The following is a 23,645-nucleotide window of genomic DNA, read 5'->3' as shown; positions in this document are numbered from 1 at the left end:
AGGAGCAGAAAATGCCACACCCGTTTGTACCTTATAGCCCACTTTCTATATTTTTTTCTTTCCTTCTTTCTCTCCCTATTTCCGTCATTGTGCTCGCATGTGCCACTCGGTTTATTTGGCTTTCTAAGAGCACTTTCTGCCACTGAGATAAGCAGGTGGTTAGGGTACTCTGTGTCTATCAGATGCTCTTTTCGCCTTGCAAAGCTCCTGGACATCACAGGAGGGCACAATTTCCAGAGTGAATTGGCATTCCTGGAACTGCATGATTGGATTTGGGATTGTTCGCTTCACCATCTTTAAATGTGACGAAGCATGCGATAGGAGCATCTTAAAAGTCTGATATCTATAATTGGATAGTGTGTGGGGATGCGCGACCCTCGCGCCTCCCCTGATAGCTTGTTTTCCCGCATAGCGCCGTCTCCGTGCGGCGTCGCCGTGTGGGCCGCGGCGTTGGAGTGGTACAAGCGTGGTGCGAGAGATGGCGCGAGCGTCGCGCCGTTGCGCTGTTACTTGGGTGCGGGAGAGACAAGGCGCTCTCTCTTGGGGTTCGAGACAGCAAGCGGGACGGACGTGCCGTCCCGCACGTGGAGCGACCCTCTTTCCCGGCGGGTCGGCGCGCAGCGTGGACATCCCGCGCGCGCGCGCGGGGACCCATGCTTCTGCGAGACCGCCTCGCGTGGCTGCCTTCGAACGCGCCACGATTCGCGTGACCATACACGCGAACGACCAGGCGTTGGGATCCAGCATGGAGCGAACATATTCGCTCGCGAGGACGCGGTGAGTCGGACTTCTAGATTTGTCGCGCGCCCATAGGCACGTTTTGTGGATAGCAACTCGGCTAGCAGGCATTGATGTATGAAAGGTGCAATAAATGCACTTGTGATTGTTTGCACTACTGTGTTGTCGTTCCTTTGTCCCAAGAGTACGGTGTGAGAATCCCACATCACCCCACATCTGGCTGCCCAACGTGGGACTCTTGGGGCATCGGACGATAGTTTTAACAGTTTTGCTTCGTTCGAGACCTTTGTTTGAACCGAAGCGTAGGCCTAGCGTGAATTTTAATCGCTGGCGTCGGCAGCGTGCTTTCTTGAGCGAGGTGACGGTGGCTGTAGTGTGTTTGACCATGTCAACATGCTAGGCCTTTTCGCAAGTGTTTTTTTTTAATGGCATTCGTTGGTACGAGAGCCACGTGGTCTGCATCCTGGGAGAGCGAGGCTCAGCGCCCGCGGAGCAGTGGCAAGCCTGAAGTGAGTGAGTACGGAAGCCTCGTGGGTGGTCCGAATTTCGTATGTAAATAGCTTCTTCTATCTCTTTGACTCGGATGAAGTCGCGGCTCTGGGAGCCGGGTGGCCGCGGGCCACGGGTGCCACTACGGGCTGACTGGTATTGCGGCCTGGCACCGGGCGCTCCGACACCGTCTGGGATGGTGGGCGCCGTCAACTCGGATGCTGCGTGCACCAAGCGGAGTAGGACCACCTCACAGAGCTGACGTCTCCTCGCGGCTGCCTGTTTTGCGCCCATTTTAGGTGTCGTTTGTTGGATGCCGGTTGTTGTCAGAGTAGCGACGCTCTAGGCCTAAGGCTTTACGAAGCTGCCTGTCGCACGTGGAGGGACACAACCTGGTGGATCGTGGCGTTGAGGTGTTGCACTTTGCTTACCTCATTCTAGTTAGCCTCGCACGAATTGAAATTACTCGTTCGACTCAAGGAAGCGAGCTTCGTTCACGTGAACTTAGCATCTGAGTAGCTGCCCGATCTTTTGCTAGCCGAGTTGAACATCGTACCACGTGGGCGATGCGCATGCAGAATTCCTCTCCCTTGCACTACTTTAGTGTTTGCCGAGTGTGTTGAGTTTACGCAGCGTGATTGGAGTCACCCCTGGTTTGCCGTCTCCTGCACATCGTCTGCGCTGCTGCCCCGGACTACGATCGAGCCACCCCGGGCGATGGTGATGCTGTGGCCAGTTCGGCGCGGCGACTTCGGCGGCCTCCTGTATCCAGCTCACAACCCTCGGCGGCGGACAAAAGAGCCGGCGGTCACCGACAGCTACGGCGGCTCTAGCCAGCAGGGCGCGTCGGCGCGAGCGACGCTTGCTCGTACCGACTACTGCGTCGTCGTCTCCGGAGTCCTGGCCTGGGATCGTGCCGTCGAGTCTGCAAAGCTGCTGTTGTGACCGGCGGACGCCAGCAGTGTACCCAAGGACAGTCGGCTCGCATGCTATGGACAGCGTGTGGACATTTCCTCAGCGTGGCCACTGTTGCATGTACCATCTTGTTCGCGAAGCACGGGTTAATGTTAGACCGTGTGACATGTTTCGCCGGAATAAGAAGTGATTTATGGTTGGGGGGATGTGGGGATGCGCGACCCTCGCGCCTCCCCTGATAGCTTGTTTTCCCGCATAGCGCCGTCTCCGTGCGGCGTCGCCGCGTGGGTTGCGGCGTTGGAGTGGTACAAGCGTGGTGCGAGAGATGGCGCGAGTGTCGCGCCGCTGCGCGGTTACTTGGGTGCGGGAAAGACAAGGCGCCGTCTCTGGGATTTGGGACAGCAAGGAGGACGGACGTGCCGTGCCACGCGTGCGCTGACCCACGCTTCTGCGAGACCGTCTCGCGTGGCCGCCTTCAAACGCGCCACCGTTGGCGTGGCCGTACACGCGAACGACCAGGCGTTGGGATCCAGCATGGGGCGAACATATTCGCCCGCTATGCGGTCGCGGTGAGTCAGACTTCTAGATTTGTCGCGCGCCCATCGGCATGTTTTGTGGATAGCAACTCGGCTAGCAGGCATTGATGTATGAAAGGTGCAATAAATGCCCTTGTGATTGTTTGCACTACTGTGTTGTCGTTCCTTTGTCCCAAGAGTACGGTGTGAGAATCCCACATCACCCCACAAGTGTTATTGACAGTTAGCGCATGTGTAAAGACCAGATTGTCAAGACACTCGTGGAAAAAGGCGACCACATCATTCACTGTCCAAGTGCTATCTGGGTTAAATTCATACAACACTAGGTAATCACCTATTTACCCAAAACTAAAAAAAAAAATTCTGATGCCCTCATGGTTTGTTTTAGACATCTGTCATGGTGGGTGACAAGCAGATCACTCAAGAAAGGCAACAAGCACAACCCAATACAAGCTCCTTTTTTTTAAATGTAAATGAGCCCATCACAATCTACAAAGGTTCATCTTAGATAAAATGCCAGAAGCTCTAAGAACTTGCTGGTCGACATATCTGTTTGAGATTGAAATGCAATGTTGGTATATCTATCTATGCATTCTTCAATGCATCACATTAGGCATAGAATAATACATCTTGAGGCATAGGATAACACAAGTCCTTGATATTAGTGGGGCAGGCAGACAACTTTTGTCCAGATTTGTTCTCAAGGAAGTCCACTACTTTGTTCGAGCTTTTCGCCATAAAATGGTCATTCATACTGAACATGCAAAGTGCGAGATGCCTAAATGACAGATTAAGGGAGCATAAGCAAATGTAGAACTGGTATCGGGATGAGCATTTATAAGTGCACTGTAATGATTGTGGTTGTGAACCATTGCTTATGGAATGTTGCGCGTCATACAGAAGTGCGGATAAAGGTATGCGAGAAATTGTGGAAACAAGCTTGATTGTAAGAGTAGGTGCTAGCTGTGTTAGTGCCCTGTCAGTAGCTCTGAGTAGAAGGAAAATGGCCTTTCTTGACTCTGTAGATCTGTGTGTGGTGATTTGCACTGCCTGTTTTCGTTTGTTGCTATCTGGTGTAGTTATGTTGGATATCAATACAGTAAACACTTGTTTACTTGAACTCTGGTATCTCGAAATATCTGTTAAGCCGAAATTCTTTCCTGGCTTGGTATCAACTCCATGTATCTCACCTTTTATTGCAAAATGCTTTTGCCCCATACTCCCCATGCCACGAAATTATGACTGCAAAAATGTTTGCAAAAAGTCACTACCAAAAGGTTTCCATACCTCGTGCACAGCTGTTATAGTGCCAAAAAGTGACAGGACTGCAAGTTTGTAGCGAATACCGGTTGATTTTATGCCACTCTTATCATACACCGTTCCCTGCTGGCTGGAATTTCATGCATAGCATAGATAATAAGCAAACTGTCGACATTCTGCGCACATGCATGCATACATACATGTGCGCTAGAAAACTAATGAAGTTGACTCCTTTCATGATACAGCTGTGCCGAATTTTTGGTATGTTTTTAGCCTTTTCTTAAGTAACAAGTTCAGGGCCGCTATTTTCTAGCGATGCCTTTTTCCAGTTCCATTTTTTACACCACTTCATCAGTGGTCATAGCGATGCTCCACCCACGTTATGAATAGGATAAGCCAGTGGAGAATGGTAGATGAAAGAGTGTCATATAATTCAGTGGAAGGCATAGCTACAATATCATGGCCCTGCGGCAGTATTTTTGGCCGATCACTTTTTTTTTATTTACAAGCACTTTTGAAATATTTCACATGACTAAACTTTTTGAATGTGTCAGCGGCTATGGCCAACAGCATCTGGTTGGTGATGATGATGATGCCTGCAGCCAGATCTCTTTGAATTGGGAGATGAACAGGCAATGCTGGATCGGGCTATAAAGTAAATGGCAAAAAAGAAAAAACTAAAAATTCTGCTAATGCGACTCTGCCGGCACATCTGCTGCTGCCTTCACACTTTTCACAAACCGTGGCTGCTACAGCACTTGATCACTCCACCAGTGTTCTAGCCGCCACTTTGTAGTTCTGCATCCCAGCGGGGAGGTTCCCCGGTGCCACGGAAGTCGAGTGTTACGGTGGGCGTATCACTGCAATTATCTGTTGTGGGTCCCCGGGTACGGGGTACAGCGAGATGCAAGCCAGGACATCCAAGGACAACATGCTTGATGGTCTCTTCCCTGGCCTGGCATCGAGGGCAAGCCATGCCTAGATTCACAGTAAAGTTGGCCCGCAACACGCACCTTCTGTGCACCCCACTGCAGGCTTCGTGCAGCAAACCACTGCCTCTGGAGTTGTTGTAGCTGGCCTTCTTTGGCGAAAGCGACCTTGCCAGCACAGTATACCGTTACTGGGCTGACACAGTGGTCTTTGCTCTGTGCTTTGCCCGTAAATGCCTGACATGAACATTTATCTCACTAAAAACACCGCTCCTTGTATATTGAACTTTTGTGAGAAATTTACCCACCACTTGCGCCTATTTCAAAAGGCTCTGTGTGACCTATTGTGGCCAGGGGCTTACATTTTCAAGAATTCACTTATCTAGAAACTCTGTGTTTTTCAAAATGTTTCTGCTTTTTACAACTTTGAGTTAACAGGGTTTTACTGTACCTTACCTCTGAAAATAAAAATCAGCCAAAAGTTGAAACACATGCTTGTCATTCTTCCTTGTTTGCATCAGTTAAGCACTATGACCCCGATAACTGTATCAAAACTACTAGCCCAAAAGTCTGCACTCCGAAATACGTTCTAGATCAGCTTAGCTAAGTTGGATGACATCATGCTGCTTACTTATTTTTCTACATAAAATGCAGTCATCTGCAAACAGACGCTTGTTGGAGCTAATGCCTATGCTAATGTCATTCATATCAACAAGAAATGAAAAAGGACTCGGAAGGTAATCTGAAGCAGTACCATTCAGCACAACACGCTGCCAGCTCAATACATCTAACAACGCTAGAATCTATACTTAACATGCCAAGTTTTTCAAGAAACAAGGAATAGAAAACTGTCAAATGCTTTACGGCAGTCTAGAAAAATGCAGTCTGTTTGCCCACCCAAATCGATTGCTGACACTATGTCATAAAGAGATTCCAGAAGAACTTTTTGTTGGGCTAGTTGGTGCATGTTACTGAAGTACTATAGCACCAAACAGACGACACAAGAAGAGACACGGAAAGCGCTCGTCAGTGTCTCTTCTTGTGTCGTCTGTTTGGCGTTATAGTACTTCAGTATCATATAGTTTTGTCGTACATGAAAGTCCCATGCAAAAACTGTGTTGTCTGTTTGTTAGCAACACATTGTCCATTAATTGCTTCAATATAGCCTTGCATATTATATGCTCTATGACCTTACATGAAATTGATGAAAGTGAAATAGGGCCATAGTTTGTCACATCATTTTGTTTTTGTTTTTTCAAACCTCCTTTATGAATTGGTTTTGCATTAGCTACTTTCTAGTCCTGTGGCAACTCGCCAGTAGAAAACTATCTTTTAAATATTAGATAAAGATAAAATCAAATGGAAAGAGCACACTATTTTAATATCCGTGGTTAAATTTTAGTAGGGCTAGCGGACTGACTTTTATCAACATTCTTTATAGCACAGCTTAAATGCTGCGAACGTTAAGTTCAAATGGTTGGAGGGTAGTCGGAGAGGAGTTGTGCAGGTTGAGCAGCTGTAGACGTATTTCCCATGGAAGTATTGCAGCATGACCTATGGCCACATGTCTTGTGGGCACACTAAGAGAAGAAATAACCTGTAACGAATACGTACCATTGCAAAAATATCGTGACCTAAGTATACAGCCTAAAATTAAGGTAGGTGCTGCAGATGTCGTACATACTCTTGAGCCTCAACTTCCAGGTGCACGCTTACACAGAAAGAAAATTTGGTAACTTATTTGAGGTCAACTGCATTCTGGGCAGGAACATGGTGGGGCTCACTGCTAAGGTGAACACACAAACATGTGGTGTGAATGAAGTCTCCTTTTATGGTAAATCTTGCAGAGATGCTCGAATCTCTTGTGTTTCCTCGACATTGGTCTACCCTACATGACTCTCGTGTCTCTTGGTTACGCTTCCCCGCACGACACATACGCACTGGCGGTGGACCAGTGTTGCCATCAAGCAGCTATTACAAGCGATGGCACGAGTGCTCCTATGCTTTGTGCTTGGCTTTGGAGCACAGCAGCTGCAGAGGTGAACATGATCCTGTGAGCATGCTTACATTTACAGGATGTAATCTCTGGACGACTTAGGCGTCGAAGTACGGCATGGGAAAGCGTTCACTAGGTATTCCTGTGTGATGAGTCGAACAACCTCCGATTCCAGAGTGTTTCATTGAGAAACTATTTCTTGTATTTCAACTAGCTGGCATTGTGTACAACGAACAATAAATGGCACCATCGTGAACTTTCACTCTGGTGCATGTCGTTTCCTCTGCTGTCAAAGCTTTTCGACAAATGCGTGGATCTGCAGCAAATGGTGAGGAGTAGTTGGCATTGGTTTTCCTCAGGACTTTGGATTTGAGGTGCTTTTGTGGGTGCCCAATACTAAAGTGCCCTATAATTGAGAAACACACCTGTGCCTTCCCTTGAATGGTGGACTGCACTGCAAATATAGACTAACCTCATTATAACAAAATGGGCTATAATGAATTAATGGTTATAACGAATTGTAATTGCCCTTCAAAATTCCATATAACTTCATGCATATAAAACATTGACTTGAATAGTGTTCACAGCACACACAGATTTAGGAAATAATGAACAGGTAGAAAGTGAAGGGGCACTGGCTTCCAGGTGATTGTATTTACATGAAGAACTAAATATGCACACTGGTGGAAAAAAAGCAAGGCAAAGCAAAGAGTCATTCCTTTAGGCATGTTCCTGCAACTGCCTTAAAACTTGGAAATACATTCAAGTTCATGAGCACAGGGCAATGCCCTCCTGATAGTGAATGCTACAACTGTAGTCCAAACAAATGCACAACATTTTCGTGGTAAAATCCACGAGATAATGGCAAGAGAAATGAGATGAGAGAGCACATTGCCATGCCATGCATATGTGTGCCGTGCATGGCTGCTGCACTGCACTTCAAATGTTGCAAAACTAATGCTTGCACATCAGGTGTGGCCAATGCGTTTGTGGGAATAACTGCAACTGATTCCTTCTTATTCGAATCAACTGACCTATTCACATGTCAAGATCGAATTAGCAATTTCATGCCCACAAAGAACTGATAGAACAGCTCAATTAAGCAGTGCTGAACCCATGCAAGTTCACAGCACTCCGATTTGAACAAAGCAAAATATTTGCAGTCAAACCGACTTATCAGAATATTCAAGTGCTAAGAAAATCCCATTGTTATAGCCAATAATTGTTCAAACTGGGTTAAAGGAAAAAGGCAGAGGCGACTAACATTCTATCATCTTATTTAGACAGAAAGCACAGTTGAACCCACTTAAAGCATTACAGGTTTTAACACTACTTGTGTAACAATGAGCAGCTACCCCACCCTGAACTTCTATGTGTGTTCTATGGTAAAATAAACTGCTTACCACAATGTTCCCATGCCACATTATAAATCAAAGCAAATTCTAGAAAAATAAAACTAATGCGAGCCCCTTTGCCACTTCCCCAGCTTTGTGCTGCACAACCTGACTTTTGTGCCAAGCACCCTGCATGGCACACCTTAGACCCCTGTCAAGCAGGCAATTTAAGTGCATTTGCAGAGAGTGTCCTTTACTTTAAGTGCACATTCCCAAATCTAAAGGTTGCAAGTAGAGAGTACTTGCAGAAGAGTGCACTCCAGTCATAGTGAATTCACGGAACGCACTTCGCTGGCCAAGTGCGTAGCCTTGCCGCCAGCAGTTTCAATGGCATAAAATGTAATAGATAAATAAAGGACACAGAAGTTCATTTTGGTTGTTGAACAGCTTTTAACAAAGTAATCAGCACAGAACTCGCTCACATTCTTTTCTAGCAGGATCAAATGCCACATCTTTGCAAGCCACCATGTTTTTCTGGATTGGCTAGGCATTCGTCTAGGCCGGCATTGATTTGCAACACTCTTACAATAAAAAATCTTTTCATTTCTTGTTGAGAAAAATGGATTAAGTTTCTTTTTATTTATAATACAGTGTAACACAATCACTTTTTAGAATTTTTTTAATATCTACCTCTTCAAAAAAACGCGCTCTTAGTCTGTCACCATTTTTTTTAACTGCTACTGCACTCTGCTTTCACATTTAGCAGTAGCCTAAAGTGCCACTCAAGATCCCAAAGTGCACTCTGAGTAAGTGCACTTAACTTGTCTGCTTGACATATTGCCCCTCTCCAGTCTCCCCCTCCCGAGGATGGAAAGGAGACAGGAGAGGAGCAATTAAGGCGTGCCGTGCAGGTGCACAGCACAGAGGATGTGGCAATGTGGCTCATATTTTTCTTTTTTTTTTCAGATTTTTTTTTCCCCTTTTGAAGCCCACAGCCTTCAGCCACATTTAATTGTTATTAAAAAAAATGCGACATGGGAGCATTATAGCAAATGGTTTATTGTACCATAGAACACATACAAAAGCTGACTGTGCATCAGCTGCTCATTGCTATATCTGATATGTAAAACTGATATTGTTGCAGGTGGGTTCAACCGTATAAGTAAAGAAGTGCTAACCTGAACAGGAGCACCTTCAGTGCTGAGAGAGCTTTCTTCCGGCAGTGTTGGAAGCTTTGAGTTGAAGTAATCTACAAGAAGAAGATGTATTTATAATATGCATGCAAACTGACAAAAATCGAATGACATATCAAACGCAGCTTCACAACATAAGCAATGTGGCTTTCACACAAACCTCATTTGCGTGATTCTTGTTTTGCCTACAGCCTCTGAAAATTTAACCAGTGAACCATTCTCACCATTCTCCCCTGTGTCATAAAAGTCAGCCAATTTAAATGTTAAGCAAAAGCAAACTTCCAGAGTTATTATCCTAGATTTATATATTTCAGACCTTAAGAATGAGCAAAGTATAAAAAACATGTGAATTAAAAACTTAATAGTAATTATTCTTATGTGACAATATAAAATTTTTCTGCCAACTTAGGTGCCTTTTTCTGAAAGATGCTAGACTTGTGACACTTGACTATGTGGGGATGCTTGACTCGACATTGTTTTCCCCGCATGGCTCTCACTCTGGGAATCCAGCATCCCCACATAGCAGGTGCAGCGCTGATGGTCAGTAGTTGCACAGTAGCACGAGAGGTGGCATGAGTGTTCCACTGCTAATGCCACCCGACGGCTGGAATACTTGGACGCAAAAGGAAATCCTCCTACAGTAAAACTTCGTTAAACCGTACTTAAACAGTAGTTTCGTTTTAAAAGTAGTAAAGTCAAATCCCCGGCTCAGCGGCCACTGAACGTAATGTGTTTTGTATCTGCATAAACCATACCAGCTTATTGCGCACGTATTGCTTAACACGTAGTGTTTCCACTTTTCGTCGCGCAAACACGACGGTGCGTCATCTCCATCGGGCGGCCTGGCAGAACAACAAGCCTCAGAAATCAGCACAATGACCTCCAAGCGCCCTGTGCGTTTGTGCGTGAAGCCCCATCAATATCATTTTGGTGCCGTGCCATACAGCATTGTGGCGTCATGCAAGCGAGAACTCGCGTCATGCCGAAACTCGGATATAAAAGACACCGGGTGCTTAGCTTAGAAGAAAAATTAGACATCGTTTGTGCTATTGAATGTGACGCGAAAAGTTGGTTCTGGCACACAACATGGGTCTACTGTTGACTACGGTGTGTGGCATTTGGAATGCGAAGAAGTTGTTCGGCAGCGCTGCTGCAACCGTAAAGAGATGTCGGCTATGAGGTTCTACGTTTCGCCATTGTTGCCCCTGTTGTTGCCGAAATGTCGCCTAGCGATAGTGATAAGGACGACAGGGAAAGCGACAGGGGATGATTCAGGCCTGACAGTGGCAGAAGCTGCACATTACGTCAGCCTCATAAATGCAATCGTCGCGACGAGAACACCACCCCGCAATGAAAAGGTGCCCAGTGACTTCTGCAACACTACCGCGCCTGTGCACAGAGAATATGTAACGCCAGCGAGGAATCTGCCATGCGAGTGTTTGCCGAGAATAGGGGGCTGGCTGAAAAGCTGGCTCACAGCTTCAGCAAGTTTGAGGCCGCTGTCGTCACTGCTAGGCCGCCGCGGCATCAAACAAAAATAACACGTTTGTTGCGTGAAGTAAATAAAGACTGCATGTTTTTTCCCCTTTCATCGCACTCTCTCCAAGTTCCGTTTTTGACAGGTAAGTGCGCGATCTCATGCTATTTCGGTTAAGCAGTACAACCATTTAGTGCGTACTTTTTCTGAGCTCCGGCCAACTACGGGATAACGAGGTTTCACTGTATTTGGCTGCAGGAACTTGGCGCACACAAACGGACCACGTGCACGCTTAGCGGGGTGCTCTGCAGGACCGACCCGCAGGCGCTTTCCTGTTTGCTCATATGTGCTAGTTAGCTTGCTCATTTTTAGAAAGTGCAATAAATGCCCTTTTGTTTCCACTGCTGTGTTGTCATTCCTTTGTACCATGAGACCATATGAGACCATACAACTTCCAACACAAGACACAAGCAGCTGTAATATTGAGTCATCAATTTCTACAGGGTAAAGAAAAACAGCCTTTCATTTCATATAAAGAAGCGGCTTTAAATAAAATCAAAGAGGGGGGGGGGCAGTGGGGAGCTAAATGTCGGAAAGGAAAGAGCAAGGGGAGCGGAACTAAGCAAATCCCCTCTAGAAGATGCATTTAAGTTGGTCACTCACCTGACAGAGGTTCCAGCGTGTCCATAAAGTCATCAAATGCTGGCTGCAGCTGGATGAGGCCTGGCTGGATGAAATCAGCTATGCCAGCCCTTGTAGCTGCCAGACAGACAAGCATAAGTGCACAATTACCAGCCGAAACCACAATTACTGCCATAACACCACAAGAACATCGAAAAAAAAAAAAGATCTGGAAAATAATTAAATAGAGCCAAAATACCATTTGACCTAGTGTCCAGTTCATTCCAAGATCTGTTTTATCACGAGTGTTTTAGTCTCATTTGAGTGCATTAATTGTGTTTAAGTTCTGACATACAGCAGGAAGGAAGGAAATCAACTTTATTCAAGGTCCTGCAGGCCACGAGAGCTTTGGGCTCTCATGGAGTGGGGGTCTCCCACGATGGAACCGGGAGGCTGGGTTTCCTGGCGGCGTCATGGACCTGCTGAACGACCCAGAGTTGGGGAGCGAGTTCTTCGCTCCGGATTGCTTTTTCAAACTTGCGCTTGTCCAGTTGGGAGTTTATGTGAGCTTGCGAGCATGGCCAGAGTAAATAATATACGTTAAGGGATGTATTGCAATTGGTGCAATAAGACTTGTCATAGAGCTCCGGCATGTAATGGTGTAGTCTGTTTCGCGTGGAGTATGTGTCTGTTTGTAGCATTCTGAGTGTAACCGATTGAGCTCGAGTGAGCATGCGGTGTAGCGTGCTATACTCTCTACCTTGTAGGTAGTAGTGTTTAGTGATTTCGTTGTATGTAGTAGGGGCGTCTATGTTCTCCCAGTGGTCAAGTGAAGCCGCACAGTCTGTAAGCGCGCGCGCAGCCTCGTGTGCCACCTTATTAAGGTTGGGGACGTCGCCGATCTTTGGTCCTAAGTGTCCCAGGAAGCAGTACATGATGTGGTTCTTAATCTCTTTCTTTGCAACAATTCTGAGAGCCTGTGCGCAGACCGTGCCCTTTTGGAAAGCTCTGATAGCGGCTATCAGGTCGCTGCAGATATGGGAAAGATTGTCGTCGGTGAGCGCAACAGCAATTACAACCTGTTCGACCTGTTCAGGCTTCCTTGCAATTACCGTGGCTGCATATCTTGTGGATCCACGGCCGTTCACAACTGCCACTGCGAAAGCTTTGTTTTCCACATATGCCGCCGCGTCCACAAAAGCTGAGTGTTTGCGGTTCGCCAAGGCTCGGTTAAGGATGAATCATCCTTTCACTTATCGTCTGCCCCTGTTGGTTTCGGGGTGTACGTTTCTGGGTATAGGTCTGACCGTGATCTTGGTGCGGATGTCCCGTGGGAGGTCCGCAAAGTCTTTTTCTATGTCTCCTTGAGCAAAGCCTAGCTTCCCTAGGACCGCGCGCCCCGGAGGCGGCATCGAAAGCCTAGCAAGCTGGGCGCGCTGCTGGGCTTCGGCAATTTCTTCCAGGGTGTTGTGCATGCCCAGGTGCCCCAGCTTCTCGTTGCTGGTGCTGGTCGGAATGTCGAGGGCTTGCTTGGTGACCTTTCTGATTTGGGCATTAAGTCTGTCTCATTCGGATGGTGACCAATGGAGCATTGCCACAACGTATGCGAAATGACAAGTGACTAACGCGTGTATGAGTTCGATGAGATTATGTTCCTTGAGGCCCCTGTGTCTATTGGCAATTCTTCTGATGAGCTCGATAGCGTTGTTGGTTCTGGTGATGAGCTTCTGAACCGTAGAGGCATTGACGTCTTTATCTCTATGATCATACCCAGGACTCTGATTTTGTCGAAGCATGGTATGGCGGGTCCCGAAATGGTTCGTACATTACGTAAACACAGTACTTAATGAGCCAGTGGCTAGCCAGTGCAGTGGGAGAAGAAGAAGATGAAGGCATGATGCAGCAGTATTTGGCTGCTCCTTCGCTTAGACGACTTAGAGCATTCTTGTGTATGTTAAGATCTAATCAATATAACATCAATCCATCCTTGATGCTCAGAAAGTTATTGAAAGCCCCGGATAGTGTTTGGAAACTACAGTCGAACGCGGATATATCGAACCCACATATATCGAATTATTGTCTGTATCGAACTCGTAAATTATCCCCTTGAAAATTCTGTGTAAAAGTATAGAAATTCGTACGTTTATATCGCACGATATTTTTACCCGCCATTGGATATATAGAACGCCGCGCGATCTTGGCACTCGCTGCACCCGCGTGCTCCGCGCCTCCCCCGAAAGGCTCGGAAAATGTGAGAGAGAGAGGGAGGGACGCTCAGACGGTACTCCCGCTGCGCACGCTCTCCGACTTGCGGCAACACCCTGCTTGCGGAACTGCTTTTATTTTTCTCTCTCCCAATGTCCCTCATCCTTCCCCCGCGTAACCATAGTGATCGGCTCGGAAAAGGTAGCCAGGAACGAAGGCGGCGGTGGTCTCCTCCTTTTGCCTTTTTTTTCTTGTTGCTTTTTGACGAGTTTTGCTCAGCCAACCACAGCTCGTGCCTTTCGTACGTCGCTGTCGCCCTCGGAGGTGGCCATCGCGAGCGCTTTGTTGGCGGTGGCTGCGCGGTGCACATGTGAATTCTTGTGTTTGGTGCGCGTTCTTGTGTTTCGTGTTCATTATTGTTTTGCGTGCGTCTCACGACACGTGTGACTGGATCGTGGTGAGCTGACACGGAAGCAATGGCCGCAGCAAGCACAAGCAGCGTCAAGAAGCGCAAGAACCTGGACTTTGCGACAAAGCTGAAAGCCATTCAGCGTGTTGAGGCGGGCGAGAAAAGTGCGACGGTGGCAGACGACTTCGGGATTCCTCGGAGCACTCTAAGCACCTTGTTAAAAAACAAGGCGGACATAAAGTCGAAAGCGGCGGAGTTACGAACGTTGGGAGCTTGTCGTGTGCGTGCTCCTGCCCACGAGAAAGTTGAAAAGGCCCTCTATGCGTGGTTTTTAGAGGTGCGGGCTAAGAACATTCCGGTGGATGGCCCAATGCTAATGGCTAAAGCCAAATGGTTTGCCGCTGCACTCGGTAGTGACAACTTCGCCGACAACACAGGGTGGCTGCAGAGGTTTAAGAACCGCCATAAGATAGTTGGCAAAACCATTTCTGGGGAAAGCGGAGCCGTCATCAGCCAGGATATCCAGCAGTGGATTTCGAAGGAATGGCCGGAAATTTGCGCGAAGTTTTCATCCGCGGAAATCTTCAACGCCGACGAGACCGGGTTGTTTTGGCAGATGCTGCCCAGCAAGACACTCGACGTCCGGGGCAGCACGTGTCACGGGGGCAAGATGAGCAAAGTCCGCGTGAGCGTTCTGCTCGCTGCTAACATGGATGGCTCTCAAAAGCTCCAGCCCTTTGTGATTGGCAAAGCAAGGGCACCACGCTGCTTCAAAAACTGTAAGCAGCTCCCCGTTCGCTACGCCTTCAATAAGAAGGCGTGGATGACGTGTCAGCTGTTCACAGAATGGCTGCAAGCGTGGGACGCCGAACTGGGCAAATCGGGGCGTCACGCTTGCCTCCTCGTTGATAACTGCTCGGCCCATCACACCACCTGCAAGCTTGAAAACATCGCGCTCAAGTTTCTGCCGGCGAACACGACAGCAAAGTTGCAGCCACTCGACCAGGGCATCATTAAGTCGTTCAAAGTCGGCTACAGGAGGCGACTCATTGATAGGCTTTTGGTGAGCCTCCGCATGGGCACCGAGCTTAAGGTTGACCTGCTGGGGGCCATTCAAATGATGACGGGCGCCTGGAGAGACGTGAAGCAGGATACTGTGGCCAACTGCTTCCGGAAGGCAGGCCTCGTGACAGCCAAACTTCCTGAAACCTGCGAAGACGGCGACGGCGACAATGAGTGCATGGACGACGCGTTTCGCGAGTTGTCGTCCCTTTTCCCGGCTGCCGTTCCAGCCGAAGTGTCTGCTGACGATTATGTGAACGTTGACAGCAATGTTCAGGCTGTTGCGAGCCTCACCGACGAGGATATTGTAGCTGCAGTCGGAGGGACCCAGGCTGACAGCTCGAGTGGCGACGAAGATCGTCCGGACGAGGGCGCGGCTACACGCTCGTACTCCGCCGCTGAAGTGCGGCAGCGTTCAGCTTGATTCGCCGTTGTTGCGGCGACATGGAAGGAACCGGGCTTTCGCACCTGAACAGCCTCGATAAGATTGAGGTTGGCGTCTTTAATTTCATTTGCAAGGCGAAGAAGCAGACCAACATAAGCGATTTTTTTTCACGCAAATAAAGCATTACGTTGCGTCATGTATGCGGAAATAGTTGTCATTCTTCAATGCGCCGATCGGTAGGTCATCGTCCGCCACAGGTAAAGTCTCTGGGACTGTATTTTTTATATCGAATTTTTGATATATCGAATTAATTCGCGATCCCCTTCGAGTTCGATATATCCGTGTTCGACTGTATATTGAACATGCTTTAGTTATATGTCGTTAATAAATTAACATTTGATTCCACTTCAAGACATATTTCCACAGACTTATTGCCACTAACAAAGTGACCAGGCGGCATGCGAGTGCACTGAAACTACATGAACCTGGTTGGAGAATGTGCAGGACATGCAACTGTTCAGAGTCAGTGCAGAGGGAGTGAATAAGTAGATTAATTACTGAAATGAATTTGTCTTGAGTATAAACCCCATGCAAGCAATCTTGCGTGCGACAGCAACAAGCGACGCGATGAAGTTGGCTGTCGCGTTCGCTTCGTCCCCAGCAAGTCATACACCATGCGAGCGAGCAATGACTTCGGGCGAAGTCTCCCCATTGTTGCCGGTATGAGGGCAGCAATATAGGCGCCGAAACTAGCGTGACACGTGCTTTATTAACTTAAGTTGACATGTTTTACTGTAAAAAGCAGCATAAAATATTTCTGAAGGTCTTCCAGTAGGTTCTTTGCACGTATAAAAATTCAATCGTTTGTTCGTTCCGTGTGACAATTGGAAGTACTTCAGTTATGTACATCCAGTTCCGGCTTCGCGCTATTGGCTAGTCGCTCATAGCACTTCCGGGCAACGAGCGACAAATTCTAGATTTGTAGTACTGAACGATCTGTTCAAGCGACGGCCCGATCCATCGCTCGAAGCCGTTGCTCATCGCTGTCGAGCTCAAAATCACGCTCATGGCGTTTAGCCTTTAAAGACAGCTAGTCTGCCAAGCCTTACAAAGAAGTCTAAAGTTTTGTAAATGGTTAAATTTAAAAATGGGGTGGAATATCTAGAATACCAAATATTTCATGAAAGACATCATTCTCACCATTTGAAGTATGTGAGGTCATAGGGCATTCAAAATCCCCAAATAATCTTGTTAAATATTTCTAAGTGCTGTGAAACCACTATCATATGCTTGTGTTTTGTAACAATGGGCATGCAAGCACCTGCAGCACTTAGCTGCTATGCACACCATGCACATCACAGACAGCCACACGAAACAGTTTGATGTGTGCCAATGCTGAATGCTAAAGATAGTGGTGTAAGCAACATGCAACTGACTGTGTGAACAAGACCAATTCCACAAAAGCAACACAAGCTTACCTATTTCCCTAGGGTTTGGGAAGTCAAATGGCTGATTTAGGCTGCTGAAGAGACTCTCCGAGAGGTCCATAAAGAAGTCTTCGTCTATTGAACCGCCATGAGACAGCCAACGAAGGTCCAAGTCTACAGGATTCTGCAACGACCCACTCGGCCATATTACTGTACAAAATATGCACAGGAGCAAAATTCTCACATGGCAGAACTATGACAATGAACTGCATTGTTGTATGGCTGCAATATTTCCCTATAGATGAACTTATCTGCAAGAAAACTGCAAGACTGATGACAGGTAGCAACTATGCGCAGAAGCACCAGCTATAGTAGTACAGCAGTGCTCACATTGTCACAATTTTCAAGAAAGAATTCTACATATACAATACTCTCTTTATTTTTTGTTACATGAAACATTCCCAGTGTATGAGAAGGCATGATGTAAACAAACAATATTATTTATGCTGTGGTTTAGAATAGCACCCAAGTGAAATGATCAGAGGAAAAGATGTAGCTTCTGATGCAATAAAATCTTTAACAGCAAGCCTTTAGTCTTGTAGATATCAGAAAATGGAAGCACAGCTGTGCAAGCTTCTGACTTAACATTTACTGAATACGAATTACTCAATATAACATTACTCACAGTGCTGGAGTCATCTGCAGTCCTAAACCGCGAGTTCTTTTTGCAGAAGAACATTCTCCACTTCTTGTACTCGGCGGTGATGTTGCTGAAGTTGCGCTTCCAGTACTTGCCCTCCATGACAATGGCCTGCAGCAAGAGCAGTTCGAATAAGAAAGCAGGTCTGTGTTGCACTCTTCATGCCTTCCTTCGGCTCATGCTTGGGTGCATTATAGCCGTGACAGGCTCTGCATTATACAAATCTTCATTGTGCGCAATGTAATAAACCTTTTGCAAAAAGTAATCTGGGGAATCTGCCTGTCACTAGCAATCCATCAACGTTAATTCTAATCGATGCTTTAGGAAATTTGGTGCCATAACTAGGTGAAGCAAGATTCCACAAGAAATGTGCCAGAATTAGTATCAGGAGGGTCCTCATAAAATGATTAATAAGACACCTTAAGAAACCACATATGTCGCTGTTGTATTTTCGCACTTTCAAACATCTCGAGCTTCAAAAATCAACTGCGAAAACCCTTTATACATGCAATCTCTCACATTACCGGAACATACATGTAAATTCACAAGCTGAGGCATGCCATAATGCCACAGAAAGAAGTAAAAGTGCTTTAAAGGAAGTGCACGCTGCTTTACAACATTAGAAAAAGAAGTACAAAATTGTCATGAAGATGTGTGCCTCCAAGGGGTGGAGGTAGCAATACGATCTTTTTTCCCATTCATTAACGGATCTGCAACACACTGTCTTGCAGAAAAACTCAGCCCAAAGATATACGCAAAACTAAGGCGTGGCACATCCCAGTAGATCATTCCAGGAGACAGCTATAAAATGCTGTCCCATACTGACTCACACTGCCAGCCCCTTTATTTGTTTGCTTATGAAAACAAATGTTATGCAAGAACCATGGGTTGTAGTCAAAAATGTACTGGAACACAGGTTGTGTACATCTCCACATTTGCAAGCTCACGCATCCCATGTGCAGCAACGTTCCAGGATCAGGAAGGGTGTCACAATGACCCAAGCCAAGATATGCCAGTCCCAGACAGAAATTGGTGCCAAGTTAAGGCGTTTGCGGAAGCATTTACCATATGCAGGAGCAGACTGGAAACATCACGTTCATGCAAAGCCCAGAAGAACACAGCGGCAAAGAGTTATCAGGAAAAATGAATAAAAAGGACTACAAAAGCAAGATAAGTCTGGGTACACGATTGAACGACACAAGTGTCCCCTGCTATCAGAATAGGCAACGCGAGTGGCGACGACAACCATCACGAGGGCCATAAACTTGGAACAAGAAGTGTAGCCAGAATAAACAAAACAAATGCCATAAAGCAAGTGACAACAGAAAAGACAAATGTGAATACAAGGTTCACGCTTAGACGACATACGCTCGCAACTGCTATGGCAAGTACTTATCTTGTTGCGGATGAATAGACAAGGTGACACTTCACTATAAAGAAAAAAATTAACTCAAATACAAATATGTGCAGCGCTTATTACCAACCAAACTATACGGCCAACTCTGAAGCAAAGGCATTGCGTAGAGAAGGTCATATCTGTCATAATGCATGTGAAAATACACTCAATCACAACAATAATTTCTAAAGATTGTGTAACAAGTAATGTATAACAATGACTATAAACCTAATCACGCACTTAATTGCCTTTGTCACGAATAAGATCACAGGTGTCAAGTTTCAAATGTTTTGTCGAATACAGATACCTATCTACAGATATTTAAAAATGATGAATTATTTTTGTGTATGACTCTCACAAGTAAAAGGCAAGTACACCTATTAAAACAAACTAAAATATCATCTGCATTGACGTCATTCCTTATGAGACATCGATTTGCTGCTTAGTTTATGACTGCCTATCATTTTGCACAAGCAGCAGCCATAGTAGCACTGCACAAGTGTGTGCTGCCACAAAATGTAAATGTAAATAAGACACTTGCCTCAGGTTTGTTGTGAGTGTCTCCTTCAAGTGGTGATGCAAACTGGCACACATAAGGACTTCTTCTGGCCACAACTGGATGAAGAAGGAATAAACCAGAGGCTTAACATACTGTGAAAACAAGTGTCTGTATGCAAAATAACGAGTCAGTTACCTCACAATAATACATATTTTTAAAGAGGTCATTTCAAAGCATTTTTGAGCAACGAATGAAAAAGTGCCTGCATATATCTGGCTAATACAATTGTCACTCTAAGCCTGACCTTACAGATCACAATGAAAGAAACAGAATAAATCTCTGCCCTTAATTATGTTGTTGTCAGCTACGCACCTTAAAGGAGTACACGACACATATTTTTGAAGTTGTAGAAACTCTGCCACATGCACCACATATATAAAAGAGTTACACTTAGCAAGTGTAAAAATTGGGAAGCAATTATAAGATATGTTAATTTGATACTAAAGTTTTTCTTGAAATGCCAGACCTGGCATCATACGTTATCAAGACATTATGACTCAGAGCAAGATTCGGTGATATTATGCAGCAATAAGGCCAAGTGCAATGTCCTAATAAATAAGTAAATAAATAAATAAATAAATAAATAAATAAATAAATAAATAAATAAATAAATAAATAAGCACTATGCACATTTCTTCTGGCTGCACATGCATGTGGCAGTCATGATGATCTACCACCCGGGTACCTAAACTGAAAATGGTTCGTAGGACCAAGTACTATAGTAAAATATTTAGGACACTCTGATGCTTGCAAGTATATCTAGTATTTAGAGAGCTTAAAGCTTCAACTAATGCAAAAGATAAAAGATGAAAATGTCATGTCAGTACTCCTTTAACATTATGCTTTAGGGTCTTCCAAGCAACGTGGAGTGGCCCTTAAAAAGTAAATTGCATTAATTCAGGACAACTGTCCCCAACTTTAACACTCGCCATGTTAATGTTCAAACTGTGCATATTTCAGGCCTGCTGTCACACACATTTCACTGAAAACTAAGCTGCAATTCTGGGGTTTTACATGCCAGAACCCCAATATGATAATGAAAGGGCCCTTGCGGGACTCTGGATGAATTTTGACCACCTGGAGTTCTTTAATGTACACCTCAATCTCTCAATCTAAGTCTACAAGCGTTTTTGGATTTTGCTCGAATCAAAATGCATCCTCCATGGTTCGGACTGGACCTGCGGCGCAACCTTATGCTCAGCAATACAATGACATAGCCACCGAGAGAAATAAGAAAGCTAGCTTTGAACCTCAATGCTTTTCAAACTCCAATGATCACGCAGCCTCCTCTTGAGCTTAGATTATAGATGGAACAAGGTATCCTATTTGTATGCTTAACCTTGCTGCAGTACTGTAAACATGCCATTCAAATTATTAATGCTATGTACTGAAGGCACTTGGCAGTGGGCATGGTGCTAGTGGATGAGAAGAAGACGACGAGGTGTGCTTGCTTCCCCGTTTCGAGATAGGACCGACCTGTTTTAAGCCTACCGCTGCCACCTAGAGCTAGTGCTGCTAGGCGAACACCACCCCCGTTGCATTTGGTGGAGCTGCTGGGTTTCTCTTCAACATCCTGGAACTCCGCAGTCGGACGCTACTACCAGCTGTTACAATGGATGAACCGGGACCGTCCCAGGCTGCTGCTCCCGTGCCCCCGGCGATCGTCTGCTCTGGTGTTATCCGTCAGCGCGATCCGGCTATATTTAGCGGCACAGACGACCACGACGTGGAAGACTGGCTCGCCGAATATGACCGTGTCAGCGCCTATAATAAGTGGGACGACCGCGCCAAGCTCACCAATGTCATATTTTACTTGACTGACGTGGCCAACCTATGGTTCCGCAATCATGAAGCCGATTTTACCACCTGGTCGGCTTTCGCGGCGACTTTGGCTGAGGTCTTCGGCCGTCCCGCAGTTCGTCGGCTTCGTGCTGAGCAGCGCTTGCGTGGTCGAGCTCAACGCCAGGAAGAGACCTTCACCAGTTATATTGAAGACGTGCTCTCGCTCTGCAAGCACGTCAACTCATCCATGGATGAAGCAGACAAGATCAAGCACGTCATGAAAGGCATCGATGAGCATGCCTTTCAGATGCTCGTCGCGAAGAGTCCCCGCACTATTGCCGAGGTCATACAGCTTTGCCAGCAGTACGACGAGCTGCGCAAGCAACGTGCATCCACACGCGCTGCTCAGCAGGACACTGCGGATCTCTCCCCGATGGCCTTCGGTCGCGACGCTGCCGACATCTCTGCCTTAATGCCGGAGATAAAGCAGTTCATCCGCCAGGAAGTCGCACGCCAACTCTCTCTGGCGAATAGCGCACCCGAGCCGTCGACAACCCTGGCTCCTGCGCTTCGTCACGTCATTCAGACGCAAGTTGCTGCGGCGCTGCCATCTGCCCCTCCTCCGCAGCCTGCAGCTGGACCGCCAACGTACGCTGACGTTGTCGCCCGGCCTTACGCTCCTCCGGCTCCTGATTCATACCGGGCCACCGGCACCTACCATGTACCGCCGCCTCCTTCGCGTCCGCTAGTCGTTCCTTACTCGGCTGCTGGAGCCCCTGTCGTCAACCCGTGGCGAACACCTGATAACCGGCCAATCTATTATTCATGCCATTTTCCGGGCCACGTAGCACGATTCTGCCGCCGTCGCAGCCCCCGTTTACCTGACAGTGGGGGTGCCTCAAGCTACAGGCCTGCTCGACTTCCGCGTCAGGACCACTCCAACCTTCCTCCGGACACCTCTTACAGTCGCATCCCCTTCGATTCACGCCGGTCGCCTTCCCCACGTCGCCGATCCATTTCCCCGATGGTTCGCCGACCCAGCCCAGCCCGAGAGGAAAACTAGCAGTCGCAGTTCCAGAGGCAAGAACTGCGTTTCCGTCGAACATTTCAAGGCCTCATTCTGCGCTGGCGAACGAAATTGAACTGTCCATAGACGGCGTCATCGTACACGCACTTATCGACACCGGAGCCGCCGTTTCTATTATTAGTGAGAAGCTCTGCCGCAATTTGAACAAAGTGACCATTCCCCTTACCTCTCTTTCTCTGCGTACGGCAACCTCGCATCGCATTCAGCCTTCAGCGTCGTGCACAGCCCGGGTTGTCATTCAAAGTGTTCTGCATGTTATCGAATTTGTCGTCCTGCCTCGTTCCTCGCACGACGTTATTCTTGGTTGGAATTTCCTATCTGTGAATCAAGCTCTTACCGACTGCGCTCGTTGCGAACTTACGTTATCAGTGCCGTGTTTTGACCCTGACGACTATTCTTCTCCTAAAGTTGTTGCCGCCTCTGACATCGATATTGCACCTTTCTCCGCCGCTCTGGTTCCTCTGTTATGTAGCTCTGCTGCGAACTCATCTGTCCTGTTTACGCCGTCGACCACTTGCGCGCGCCGCCGGAACTTTCTGCTTCCGTTTGCTGTCATCACTTTTTGCGAAGGTTCTGCTGCCCTTTACGTGTGCAATCCATCCGCCTGCCCATCATCCCTACTCCGCGGCGAGTGCCTGGGTACAGCTGAAGCTTTCGATAGCATTCTCCCGGCCACCATGTTTGGTGATACGGCATCACTTCCGATTTGTGCCGTAACTCCTGCCGCCGCGACCGATGCCCCTGTAGACGTCTTCGCTCGTTCCGTCGAAGCAGAACTCACACCTGCGCAGCACACCGAAATCATCAAGCTCCTCCAGCGTTTTCGTGACTCATTTGACATTGGCCAACCATCCTTGGGCCGGGCGTCCGCAGTCGTTCACCGTATCGACACCGGCCAACAAACACCACTGCGCCAGCGTCCGTATCGTGTGTCGGCCGCTGAACGCCGTGTCATCGACGAGCACGTTGACGACATGCTGGAGCGTGGCATCATCCAGCCCTCTAACAGTCCCTGGGCATCTCCGGTTGTCCTTGTTAAAAAGAAAGACGGCTCCATTCGGTTCTGCGTTGACTATCGCCGCCTTAACCGAATAACGCGCAAAGATGTATATCCTCTGCCACGCATCGACGATGCCTTGGACAGT

At 47.1% G+C, this 23,645-nt stretch overlaps 1 protein-coding gene across 1 annotated transcript in view; it reads right to left on the bottom strand.

Moving 5' to 3' along the window:
* Mondo (MLX interacting protein mondo) overlaps nt 1-23,645 on the bottom strand; it is a 96,291-nt gene that overhangs the window by 56,677 nt on the left and 15,969 nt on the right. Inside the window, exons 3-7 of the mRNA XM_065427381.1 lie at nt 19,614-19,687; nt 17,662-17,787; nt 17,028-17,160; nt 11,531-11,626; nt 9,376-9,446 (exon numbers count right to left, since the gene is read on the bottom strand). Coding sequence (XP_065283453.1) covers nt 9,376-9,446; nt 11,531-11,626; nt 17,028-17,160; nt 17,662-17,787; nt 19,614-19,687 — 500 coding nt within the window. The remainder of the gene's footprint in view (nt 1-9,375; nt 9,447-11,530; nt 11,627-17,027; nt 17,161-17,661; nt 17,788-19,613; nt 19,688-23,645) is intronic.

The sequence above is a fragment of the Dermacentor albipictus genome, chromosome 2 (genome assembly GCF_038994185.2).
Source record: "Dermacentor albipictus isolate Rhodes 1998 colony chromosome 2, USDA_Dalb.pri_finalv2, whole genome shotgun sequence".
In the NCBI taxonomy this organism is placed as follows: Eukaryota; Metazoa; Arthropoda; class Arachnida; order Ixodida; family Ixodidae; genus Dermacentor; species Dermacentor albipictus.
This window is presented reverse-complemented; position numbering and strand designations above follow the sequence as displayed.